This window comes from Triturus cristatus, chromosome 6 (genome assembly GCF_964204655.1).
Source record: "Triturus cristatus chromosome 6, aTriCri1.1, whole genome shotgun sequence".
In the NCBI taxonomy this organism is placed as follows: domain Eukaryota; kingdom Metazoa; phylum Chordata; class Amphibia; order Caudata; family Salamandridae; genus Triturus; species Triturus cristatus.
Window position 1 is genome coordinate 672,192,819 of NC_140589.1, and position 13,556 is coordinate 672,206,374.

Sequence of the window (13,556 nt, forward strand, 5' to 3'; positions counted from 1 at the left end):
GCCTGTTTGTATAAAGTTTTGTTTGAAACAAAAAAACGAAATCAACGAATTGGAGAAAGCCCTACATGACAAGTCTTATTTCTATGTCCATTTGCCAGTGATTGGTGTAAGAAACCATGTGACCTTTTTTTGCAATTCACGTTACGTTTTTTTTTAACCCACACACTGAAAATGTTTCTTGTTGCATGATTAAGGCAGGTGATGCCGAAACGCGTAGCAATTGCAGTAAGAGCATTAAAACTTGCGAATTCAGTGAAGTCGTCGGTGTCCTTTCTTTTGGCGAAGATCGGAGTTGGTGTTTGATTGATATATATATATATATATATATATATATATATATATATATATATATATATTAAATCAATCTACTGGCTGTTGCCAGTAGATAGTTATAGTTAGGACCGTGTTTCCATAGGAAATCCGAAACATTCTGTTTGGAATAACTTTGGCGCCGATTGACGAATCCTCGCGAAATTCTCAAAATAGGTGGGGCGCTCCGCTCCTTCCCTGAAAGTCTCGGGGGGGGGGGTGGATTCGTCAAGCGGGGGCTGAGAAAAAGGGGGGGTCCCAAAACGCGTTTTCCCCATGCATTCTTCCATAGGACCTTTAGTCCGAGCTACAGCCCGAACGGCTGAACAGAATTACTTGAAATTTGGCAGAGAGGTAGCCCTCAGGTCAGGGATGTGCCTTTTGAAGGTCTCGTGTAAATCTGTTCAGTATTTCCTGAGAAAATAGCATTTAAATCAATATATACATCTATAGGCGCGCTCTGAGCGCGTACCGTAAGCTTACCATACGGTGCCAGCCGCGAGCTTAATTCTGATTGGTTGTTAGATCTTAGTAAACATTCGAATCGGTCGAAACCAGGAAGTGTTGGCCGCCATTTTGTCTCGCAGTCTGAGGGGGTGAAAAACAAAGGTGGAGAACGTGAAAAGGGGGCAAGGTGGACAGTTCCTGACCCCCTAGCCTTTGTCAGGGGGTCCCAGAAGGACCCCCAAGGGCAAAAATTAATTTTAATTTTTTTTCGAAAAATCGCCTAATGCGCGTAGCGTACGCGCACGGCGTAAACGGAAACATTCCGCGAACTTCGCGTAATGATTCCGCGACTGCGCGTACTGTACGCGCACAGCAAAAAAATTTTTTCGAAAAGGAGAGATTAAAAATAATTGTGAGGTAAGGAGCCGTTGTGTTCATACAGGGATAGAGGAAAGAAAGAATGGGAATATTATGAGCGTCTACAAACGTGCTGGTCTATCTTATTGTTAATAAGGGAAACACTGGTCTCCCCAAAAACAATAAGACCACAACACGTTGTACACCTCATTGCAACCCTCCCAAATCGAGGGTTAATGTCCAGAGGAGCTGAAGAAGGTGATGCTCCCACCTCAGAGGAAGGGCTCAGCTGCCGATGATGTACTCGGCTGAGCTTCTGAGGTTGGGCTCCGGTGACTTACTGAAGAGTTTTCTTCAGTATGTCGAGCAAAGGTCCTGGGATGTTTATCCCTAAGGTGTCTCATAGAGTGATTTCCAAAGGAATACTTCTTCCTTGGATTTCCTCTAGATAAAACACGGTCACAAAGTTTGCAAGTGACCAATGGAGCATTGACCTTTTTTTGCCCCTCTGGAAAAGTAAAATACTCCCACACAAAAGAATCCTTTTGTTTCCTCCTTCTCTGTCTGATGATGGTGCTGCTAGGCTCTCTCTCCGAAGAGGACTGCTGCTCTGCCATCTCAATGTCAATTCAGCTCCTTCTCCTAGGGGATCTCAAGCCGTAATGAGGGGAATGGGTGTGGTGTTGAAGTTTCTGGAACTGAAAGTAGTTTCAACCAATGAAAAGTGTTCTTTGTGGATCACATGACCAACCGTGCGCCCTCCGTAAGCTTGCGCTACGCGCTCGTAAACAAGTACGCATGCGCAAACGTGACGTTTACAGAGCGCTTACGGAGCGCGTACCTAGGACGCACTCGTGCATTACTCGCACTCGCGTAACCGCGACGTTGGTTCCAGGTAACACGCATGCGTGTACGCATCACGTAAGCGCACCGTACTTATGACGTACGGAGCGCGTAGCGTCAGCTTACCGTACGCGCACGGCAAAAAATCCATTAAAAAAAAAAAGTTTCGCGGGTTGTAGAAGATAACTGTGATGTACAACTGTATGTAAACATTAATTTTTAAAAAATTAACCATTCCATAATGCAGGATATAGTACATATAATATTTTATACATAGGTTGGATATTATTTTTTAACAAATCTTAAAAAAAATTGCATTTAAAAAACCTTTGAAATTCACTGAAAAAACCATAGGTTTCACACACGTTATAGTTAGGAATTAGCATTTAAAAAACCTTGCAAATTCACTGAAAAAACCATAGGTTTCACACATGTTATAGTTAGGTGGATATTTCACTCGTGAAAAACCAATGAAATTCCCCCGTTATAGTTAGTGCAGGCAACTATAACTCACACGACCTCAATCCTCTGCTGATGACGTCAGATATTGCATCACTGATGACATGTGTTTTTCTGGAAAAAAAATATTTGTAATATATGTATAGCTAAAAATTAATAGAAGAAGACATGGGTAAATAAGTGTCTAAATACAGTGATGTAATATCTGACGTCATCAGCAGAGGATTGCGGTCGCGTGAGTTATAGTTGCCTGCACTAACTATAACGGGGGAATTTCATTGGTTTTTCACGAGTGAAATGTCCTGCTAACTATAACATGTGTGAAACCTATGGTTTTTTTCAGTGTATGTATATATATATATATATATATTTTTTTTTTATCTAGTTAGGTCCCAATGTTTCCATAAGAAAAGTGTGTTTTTCTGTTTTGCCAACAAACCGCTTGACAACAAGTGGGGGCCGAGAAAAAGGGGGGAGGGCAAAACTTTTCTCCCCCATGTTATGGGGGCGATTACAGCCTGAACTGCAAACTGGAGTTCCACTAAATTTGGCAGAAAGCTTAATGTTGGTCCAGAAAGCATGCTTTTTATGATTTTGGTGTTAATCATTTCAGTAGTTTTTGGAGATATCTAGCTTAAACAAGCATTAAAAATGCAATAGGTCTCACCTTTGATTAAGTTAAAGCCATTTGCTTTGCTATACAATACCATTAGCAAAGCAAATGGCTTTAACTTAATCAAAGGCAAGACCCATTGCATTTTCAATGTATATATTTTTTTTTTTTCGGACTGCAGTGACAGCAGAGCAGGCGCATCGATGTGAGCGTTGTACGGGAAGGGAAATCCTTTCCAGAGTCATTTTCTCTCTGGATTTCCCTCCTGTTTTTGAAACTCGGGAGCAGCAACATTGTCGTGGTGTCACCAGGGCTTTAAGTGGACGTTTTTTTCAATATTATATACAAGCTTTTGTTGCTGCTTATTTATCTTATGCAACTAGCAACCATTGACCAAGCAAATAGTTCTGACTTGTAGGCATGATGTGACTTGTTGTATCCTAGATCTGGACGCAATGACAGGAACAGCAAAATACAAGTCGGACGGCACACTGTGCTAAACACATATTTTTAGTTTACGTGTTTGTAAGCATGCAGCAAACAATGCTGTGTATCACGCCCCAGTGTGAGCAACACTCGTGGACAAACTGCAACAAAAGCAACGCAATAAACTTTCCAGCTCCAGAGGCGATAGCAGCCACCGCTGCGTGTGGATAAATGTCTGTCAAATCTCAGCGTGCACAAATATATCTGAAGGATGTATGGCTGACCAGTGTGCACAATTACACTGTTAAGACGCATGCAGGCAACCGTATTGTTGCGGCAGAGCACGCGTGCGGTCTACCCCAGCTCATTGTTTAAAATGAAAGCACGCCGCTATGCGCGTGCACATCTGTTGACGGAGCCAGAGTTGAAGGAAGCAGCGTGACTAAGCTTAGTTGCCATGACAATGAAAGCTTAGCTCACGATGGCGTCTGACTGTCCGTATGTACACACGTATGCTGTTAGGTTTGGACAAATGGCGAGAGCAGCTATCTTTGTCCATCCCTACGCGTGCATGTAAGGCATTCTGAGAATCCATTGCAAAAGGCACTCTCATGCGCTGCTATCGCCAGGCGACACCTAAAAATTATAGATATCTGGGTATGCGAGTCCTTGCAGCGAGCTCACAAATCCTACTAAAATTTTATTGGCAGCCAGCACTACAACCAGGAAGTGTTGGCAGCCATCTTGGGACTTTGCTTGAAGCGAAGAAATGTAGCATGGACTCGCAGGTGGATCAGCAGCAAAAAAAAGAATTGTGCGGGCTCCTGCACATCTGTTTTTTCTAACGCCAAATTCTGGGGGCATAATAAAAAAGAGGGGTCCACCACCTCCCTGGGTTTTTAAAAAATAATTTCTGGGGGGGGTACTCGTTTATCACGCCCCAGAGACCACCACCTCCTGTTTCTGTAATTAATGGAGGAGGCCTCTTGGACCAACAAAGAATGCGTGGGGCTGCACAGACTCATGCACTCGCTTGCTGAAGCGAGCACGGACACCGAAATGAATACTATCCTGCCTGGAGGCTACTTTGATAGGCCGAAGACAAACTTGTCTTTAAATAGTGCTAAAAAAAGTCACACCTGAGCCAATCGGAGACTACACTCACTGTACATGCAGATATTATGAATATAGATATGCAATCACTTCAAATACATTTATAGGTCACGATAATTCAACAAAGGGTGGATACATTCTTATATTTATTATGAGTATCAAAACTGTCTAAACTAAATACTGTGTATAATCACAACATGATAAATAAAGCAGTTAATGAAAACAATGTCAAGACACGAATATATTAATATATCTGATCCCACACTTCCATACATACCGCATTCGTACCACAAACAGTTTGCACATTCTAAAAACAGCAATAAAGAAATCTGGCAGGACCGTCCCGCTGACGTATTCAAGGAACTACCTAGAATATAATGTTTGCTTATACAAAGATAAATCAGTGTCTTTGAGTATTGTTTATAAAAGGGAGATTTTTTGCACAGTATTGTTATATTGTCACAATACGAATTTATCAATATCCTACTTGGATACAATTCTGAGTAGAAGTAAGTTTATCACTACTGCAGACATATTGTATATAGTGAATCTGTTTTTGGTGGTCTCCACAACATGCACCGTCGCGTGTTTTGGTAATTACCTATAGATAAGGTCACACCATCAGGTCGCTAAAAACATGCGAGGATCAGGGAGTCTTGGTGTCCAACAGTAGACAACTTCTGTCCATCTGCGCTAAGTTAAAAATCAAGGAGTATAAGTGCTTTTAAGATAGAACAGGAGTAACAAGGAAACGGACAAAACATAGAGAGCCCCTAGAGGAAGTCTTGTAAATGGTTCCTTAGATAGTAGTCCTCTGACAAGAAATATGGAAGCCAGGGTTCAACTGATATGGATCCTCAGAGGAGAACTAAGAAGGTCTAGAGATATCCCCCAAAAACTGTGTGGAAAAGGTGCTGTTTGAAATTAATAGGAAACCGTCTGAGACCCAATGATCTCCGCAACTCCTCCCCGCTTTGCTTTTATTGATGTTCCCGAACACGAGAGCAGGATCACAGACATTGCTTTGAGATCTGTGGAGCTACATGTTAGTAGCTCCCTGGGGATGGGGTCCCCTGGGCCCAATATGGCCCAAGGAAGGGGGTGGCATGCGACCAGTTCTCCTCCTCTTCCCCCACCCCCCTTCCTAAAGTAGAATAAGAAAAAAGACTGCAACTCGCCGGAGGTCCTGCCCTCTTTCTCCACCACTCTGCAAACGTGCTTCTCGGCGCATTGCTGGTGCAGATGAGGTCACCTTGCCTCCGAGGGCCTCAAGACTAATATGGACTTCATCTTACAAGCAGCAGGGGGTGCGTTGGCATAGTAGTGGAGAAAGGGGCGAGGCCACCAAAAACTTCTAAGCAAACCCACTGTGTGTCTTGCCGGAGATAACAAGAGGGGTAGTTCGCCCCCAAGGACGTCCTTGGGAGCCAACTATCCCTCCTTTTTTGCTAAGAGATCTTCGGGGGCCATGCCCCCTTACTCGACCACCCTGCACACGTTGCTCAAGGTGCACTACTGGTTGGGAGATGAAGTTCAGTTTACTCCAGAGGGACTTTGGGGGGGCCAAGAAGCCCTCCGGGTGTACCCTGTAATTCCTACCCAGTGGGATTCCTGATTCTGGTCGAAGGCCCAGCCCCTTTTCTCCACCACTCTGCAAACGTGACTGCTAGTTAAAAAACACAGAAATTCACTGAAAAATGGGACGTTCTAGTTGGGCTCGGGTGTCACTCGTACACAACCAGAGAAATTAAGCCGTTGTAGTTAGTGAGCTAACTAGAACTCTCTCCCCCTGCAATGCACTGCTCATCACCTCACATATTACATCAGTCATGTATTGAATTTTTTGTTTGTTAAAAAAAAAAAAGTTTACAGCCCAAAAGTTTTTTGGGGGGGGGCGTATCTTCCTTTAAAAAAAGTTTTGGGTGCTGCCATATACTTTTGTATAAACAAATCAATAAACTGGCGCAGTCCTTGGTTTATAGTGTGGTTAAAGTAAAAAAAGGTAGGTGGTGCTGGTAGGTAAACCCTCCTGAGTGTGAGGATAATTATGAGAATGCAAAAGTGCGCTGACCTCACATGTGAGGGACGTCCCTGACCAGCACTCCAACAAAGGCAAAATCAATCAATTGATCCTTTTTAAAGAAATTCTTCAAGTTTTATTCGATGGTTAAATGAATTGTTAGAATGTCCTGTGTTAATCCATCATAACGACAGTTGGAACTTCTCATGGTAATGAATCACTAGTACTTGTGCCCAATGCATTTCGGGCGACTGCCCTTCATCAGGGCTCAATGTCTGCAAAGTTGAAGAGACTGGGTATCAGTACATGAATTAACAGCACCATCAGCTGTTAGTATACACGTGGTTCAATGCTAAACGCGTAAAAACATGCTGGCTGTTGGAACGTAATACATGTGGTAAAAGAATATGTGATGGTGCAATAAAGTGAGGAACACCAAAAGAAATGCCAATAAAAGTTTGTATGCCGATGTGCAATTAAGACAAGTAGTGAAAACGAAACTTGTGAACTATTAATATTCAAAACAGCGATCACGTGGCTTCACCCTTATGTGGCAAAAGACAAAAGTAACTGATAAGTGCCGCCACCCACGATATTAGTGCAACTGAATTGAGGTAAAAGTAACTAGCTGTGAAAAAACTGTAACGAAACTCACGGGGCGATGAATTTTAGGTGAACCGGACGCTCTTCGAAGATAACAGACGGCAATACTGGGAAATGAAAGTGTCTTTCTCGCAAAAATGGGCCGACAAGTGAACATAAATACAATAGTGGAACCAACACTCACCTGTGTGGAGTTTCGTAAATGAGTTGACTGACTGTCTCCGGTCTAACGAGACTACCTGTGTTTGCGCGTGTGTGATTAAGACGACCCGGAAGTGAAAGGCGGGTGTAGAGAAAAGCGAAAGAAGACTCAATTACTACAAGATTCCAATACAGAAGACAGACCTATTTCGGAGTGTTGACAATCCCAAACAAACGTACAAAAGTTTACCACGATTAATCAAAAAATTTGAAATCTGGTGAAAACAAGCGTTGAGCGGCTTCAGGGAAAGGTAACCATTTCAAATAGTGTATCGAAGAAACCTCAACGTACTTAACCTGAAAATAATAAATATTTGTAAAATTCCAATGACATCTTAATAAACTCGATCATCATGAAAAACAGAGTATATGCGTATGAATGCTATAGTGAACAGAAAGTCAAAGTAACAGCCTGCCGTGGGACAGAACAAGCAATATAAAGAGCAAAATAATATTCACATCTTTAAAAAGTGGCCTGGATGTATTGGTGAATTAAAAAAAAAAAAATGAATATACAAGTGGAAAAAAAACGAACATGATGGAGAGCAGAACATATTCGTACCTATAAAAACGTGCAAGTGATTGTGAATATCCATGCAAGAAAACTAATCTAAGAGCAATAACCTAACTGCACTTGATCATAATAAAACCAAAATGCATACATATACAAACCAGATGTGTTTGTGAATGACAATATAAAAGATAAACATCACGGCAGAAATGTAGAATTGCAGTAACTTGTTATAGAAAGCAACTAAAGTCCAAGCGTTCATTTAATCCCCTCTGCTTGACTGTGTCCATATGGTTGATCCAGAAAGTTTCGCTTTGTAGAAGAAATTGAGTATTGTCTCGGCCTTGTATTACAGGGACGTGTTCAAGAACTAGGAATCTTACTTGACTTGCATTGTGTTGCATGGAGTTAAAGTGTGCAGCTACAGTTGATTTTAAATTCTTTGTGCGAATATTACTCGTGTTCATTAATGCACACTCAAATTTTCAGCATCTTTTCACACGTTTTGCACTGAACCACATGTGTATACTAACAGCTGATGGTGCTGTTAATTCATGTACTGCTACCCAGTCTCCAACTTTGCAGACATTGAGCCCCTGATGAAGGGCAGTCGCCAGAAATACATTGGCACATGTACTAGTGGTTCATTACCATGAGAAATTACAATTGTCGTTATGATGGAATAACACAAGACATTCTAACAATTCATTTAAGCATCAAATACAATTCGAACAATTTCTTTAAAAAGGATGAATTGATTGATTTTGCTTCGTTTGAGTTTTGCCATATACTTTTGCGCATCTTCAAATTTGCTACAAAGCTTGGAAGTGGACTTAACCTCTGGGTGTGTGTGGTTTTTAGATCTGTGTGTGTGGTTTTTAGGTCTCGCCGAGCGAGTACCTTTTGGAATCGATTCTGCCGAGGGCTTTTATGCACGTGCCTGCATGGACAAACATGGCTGCTCTTGCCATTTGTCCATAGCAGACAGCATGCGCGTATCCGTAGGGACTGTGGATAGTACCATGCCATTCTGTTGCTATAGTAATGAAAATGCCGCTTCGCTCATAGCTCCGAACCAGCGCACACCCCGCAGTTCCCCTGGGGCTCAAGCAGCCATCCACTTCTCTTTTTGCTGACCTGCAGTTCCCCTGGGGCTCAAGCAGCCATCCACTTCTCTTTTTGCTGACCTGCAGTTCCCCTGGGGCACAAGCAGGCATCCACTTCTGTCTTTTTGCTGCGATCAGCTTGTTTAAATTGTTTACGTGCCACTGGACACTGATAAGCTTTCACGGCGCTTGGATTTTCGGTAGGCAGCTGCATCGATATACTATTGGGGTTGTGTGTTTAAAGCGGTCATAAATGTTGTGCGCGGCAATTATCATTTCACCGGACAGCGTAAAGCTTTTCACCAAGCTTTCTTTTCCAGTAAGTTTGCCCTTTTAAATGCGCTATCACAAGCATATGTTTTTTTACACTGCTCATCTTTTCACAGCGCTTTGTTTTTCCGTAGGTTTTTAAAGATGCGGGCACACACAAGCATATGCTTTTTGTACTGTTTACGTGTCGCTGGGCACTGTGGAGCTTTTCACAGTGCTTTGTTTATCAGTACGTTCTTTAACCCCTTCCCTGCTCATGACGGAACCGTTCCGTCATGAGCCACGGTTGCCGTGTGCTCATGACGGAACGGTTCCGTCATGACACGCCCGTTGGCGGCCGCTCCGCCTGCGCGGCGCTGTTTCCCCGCCTGTGCGGGGGGACAACGCAAATGGGCGGAGTCATGACGGAACCGTTCCGTCATGAGCACAGCCCAACCGTGGCTCATGACGGAGCGGCTCCGTCATGAGCACAGCGCCACCGCGCTGCCCCCCCGCACCCCCCAGCACCGCGGCGGAATTCCCGCCGCGGTGAAAGGGTTAAGAAGCGTACACAAGCATATTTTTTGTTTTGTTTTTTTGGTACTATTTTGGTGCTGTTGGACACTGCGGAGCTTTTCGCGGTTCTGTGATGTTATTACACTGGACACTGCTAGCTTTTTACGACATTTTGTCCTACGGTAAGTTTTCCTTTTTAATGAGCACACACCATTGCAATGCGGAAAAGTAGGGCACAAGAGCCTATACATGCGAGTCCGCTCTTCAGCCTGCCAGTGTCCAATAAGGGGGTGTACCCGGGGGCAGGTCGGAATTGTGGGAACCACAGTGCTCTCTCCCAAGGGTTCAAGTACGGTATGGGGCAAAAACTTGATATAAATGCATAGGTATCACTGGCGCAAAAGCTGCAGTAGCACTGGGACCCAGGAGTACGGGTGTGTTTCATGCCCCTACCATTCAATTTGTAAGATGTCGGTTTTGCTACCCATCTCGGCTTCCTAGTAAACTAGTTGCACAAGGCAAGTCACAGGGATTCAAAAACATTAGGTTATCTATATTTGCATTTAGCTGATATGATTTATATACTTTTCCTAGTGCATTTTTTGTTGCTCTGCAAGAGAATAGCACCTGTCTGGCAGACACACTCCTTATTAATTTCCTCAACTCTGTCTCTACAGAACCCCCACAGCCTCAATCCGTCTTGATATATTCTTCAAAATAGTTAGATCCAAATCTGCTAAGATTCCGTTCTACCGTCCAGAACCTGCCTCTTGCCTAGGCCACGAGTGATTCCGCTCAATGCACAGATTGTGCTTATGCAGCCTTGAGGGGGCACCTTAAGAGTTGAGCTGGCTCTGCATGTTTTCTTATTGCACTTAAGTTGACTTCAGCCTTCCCTGCATCATATTAACGCCGAAATCAGTCTGAATATGAAAGAACTAAAAAGGCATTATTTAAGCGTTTCCTAATAGAATTTTTGATTGTGAATTTCTTAGGGCGCTGGCACACTTCATTAACACTATTCCAATCCTTAGTATCCTGTATGGCATTCGATAACTCTGCCCGACTAATCACAAATGCCAACTCCACTGCTTCCAGAAAAGTTCTCTTAAAGTTCAAAGGTCCGGTTCTGATGCATAAAGCCATGAATATTGAAGAATCTAAATAGTCAGCTCATCACTCCCTGCAAGACAGCCAGGCACTTTCTTTCCTCAGCCATCCGTCTGCTAGTCTTGAGCTCCGTCTGTTCCCACGCCACTGTAGCGCGCAGGTTGACAGTCAAAAGTACCTCTTGCCCTCCCTTCCACCACCTTGCTCCAACATGAAAAATCATTTTCAAAAGTTTGTAATTCCTCTCCCATTGCAGGGGCTATTGTAATAAATCAATCAGGCTGTCCTTGTGAATATTAGTTTCCCTTCTCCTTGACCATTTCTAAAATTCCCTCCTAACAGCTAGGTTATCACAACTATTTAAAAAAAAAAAAATGTTGATGGTTTATAAGTAGGGCCTGGTTACGACTATGGTGCAGCAGTGCCGACTCCACTGGGCCAAAGCCGCACAGGACTGCCTGGCCAGCTTACGAGTTGAAAGTGTGCAACTCATTATAAGGTCGACAGTCCTTTGGCCGTTCCCATGGCAGCGCCTTGAAAACAGGCACCGTTACGGGAATGGCCAAAAAGTTCCAACACAACATGGGACACTGACGTCCATGCCGTGCTGGAACTGAGGGGATTGTGGTCAGGGGGGGGCACATGTTGTGTCATCGTCGTCGCCCCCCCCCTCCCCCCCCTTAATTTATTTCCATGGCGTGGGGGACATATGGGCCCTGTAAGACCCACTTTGTTAATGCACCGCCAGCTTTTTCATTGCGGGGCTCCGCCAGGAAAAGGCTGGCGGTGTAAGAACTTTCAATATCTGAGCGTGATTGCGCCAGTCCCTGCACAGTATAGTGCATTGTGGTGCTCCCGTGCCACCGCCAGAGAGGGACTGTTCCTGACACAGCAGGCAGTCCACCTCTGATATGACTTTGTAAGTCGGAATCTGCAAAACGGTGGACTGTCACTTCTGTGCCACTGAGTCTGGCTGTCGCAAAACCACCAGACCCAATAAGGCCATTAGTGATCTTGAAAAAAATCTCCATAAAACGGCATACACCTTCCCATCTGACATGAAATTTCCTCCCAGATGAGTGGGATGTTATGTTTCCTGGTAACATCTATAATGTTGTTGAACAAGGTGATTGCATGTTATAGGAAGAACTATGTTTATCAGGTAAGTAGTTGGCTTTGCTTTCTGTAACTTGCCATGTTCCGTTCATGAAGTGAGTGGTTTTTTTACTGTTCCATGTTGCTAAATTCCAAGTGATTGTGTTTTGTCATTATGCATATTGCTGAAGCTTCAAAGGTTACTTTCCACTTTTCAGTGAGTGCAGCAATAGTTTAAAAACAAGTAACTTCTTATGTAGAATTTCAATGCATGCTGCTTAATTTGGAGATGATGAAAGTATATTGTAACTGGTAAAATTTAAATAACCACTGCTTTTGAAATGTATATGTAGTGAGCAGACCTTTTTAAACTAAGCACAAAAAGAAAAGATTTGTAAAAGCAACTGAGACAGTTTGCAAAACTTATTAATCAAGTACAAGATAGATTAAATCAAGCCATGTTTTACTTTTATTTTGTAATATCTAGAGATATGAGAGCAGATTGATATGGAATAGCGCTGTTTATACTTCTTTACCTTATTTCTGGAATGATTCAGGCCTGAGGATTTGCGCCGTGAGTTTGGTCGATATGGCCCAATAGTAGACGTATACGTTCCACTTGACTTCTACACTCGCCGCCCCAGAGGATTTGCTTATATCCAATATCCTTTATTTCTGTTTGTTATGTTTGCAAACATGTTGAAACTTCGTTTGTTCTAATTTAATGTATTTATTTCTTTGTCTCAGAAAATGTAAAGCAGCCCACAGTAGCTGGCAAGAGCCCCAAAGTTTGAATGAACCTGTTAGATAGAATCCAAGCATAAAGCAAGCAAGCAGGCAAGCCAAAAGACACCTTTAAAGTTCCAAGCTTCAAGGAACAAAGAGGGAGGGTGGCAAGAGATAAAAACACAAAGCTGGAAGAGGGGAAGCCAAAGACAAAGCCATCACCAGGTTGAGGCTTCGGCTTTCCGAAACTTACTCAGTTACAAAGTCAAAGCCAAGTCTGATTTGGTTGGTCTACGGCTCTTGTCCAGTCCATCTTGCAAGCCCTAAAGAGTAAAGGTCAAGCTTCCAAGATCAAGCCAAATTGAGGTAACTTGCAAGTCTGCTTTTTGTATCCTATTCAGTCTTATTTTATTGAGTTTTAATGTTGTGTAATAGATTTTCTTTAGTGGGGGGGAGGGGGGGTGTTTGTGTGTGTTCAGAAATGCAATAATCATTAATAATGGTCAATGTCGGTTATATTGAAATATCAGTTCAGCAGTGCCAGTTACGAACATTTCTCTTTTCACCTTGGACCTACATGCCATGTTCTTCCCAGGAATGTTATTTTTATGTATCCTGCATGCTTCTGCAATATGGTTTGAATTCGGAAATAAATACCCCCTTTCCCTTTCGCAAGACTTCACTTTCTCTAAGTAATGAGTTTGCTCTTAAATTATCAGAACAGTCAAGTTCAAGGCCCTAGAAAGAACAGAATGACCTGTTGGAACAAACGTGTGTCTCACATAGAGTGCAGTACCATGGTGCTTATAGAATCCTCGTGCGCACATGCAAACTATACTTTTGATGTATGCT

At 43.0% G+C, this 13,556-nt stretch overlaps 1 protein-coding gene across 1 annotated transcript in view; it reads left to right on the forward strand.

The window, feature by feature from the left end:
- The window catches only part of SRSF12 (serine and arginine rich splicing factor 12), an 84,923-nt gene that overhangs the window by 10,808 nt on the left and 60,559 nt on the right, over positions 1-13,556 (forward strand). The window contains exon 2 of the mRNA XM_085611175.1: positions 12,536-12,640. Coding sequence (XP_085467301.1) covers positions 12,536-12,640 — 105 coding nt within the window. The remainder of the gene's footprint in view (positions 1-12,535; positions 12,641-13,556) is intronic.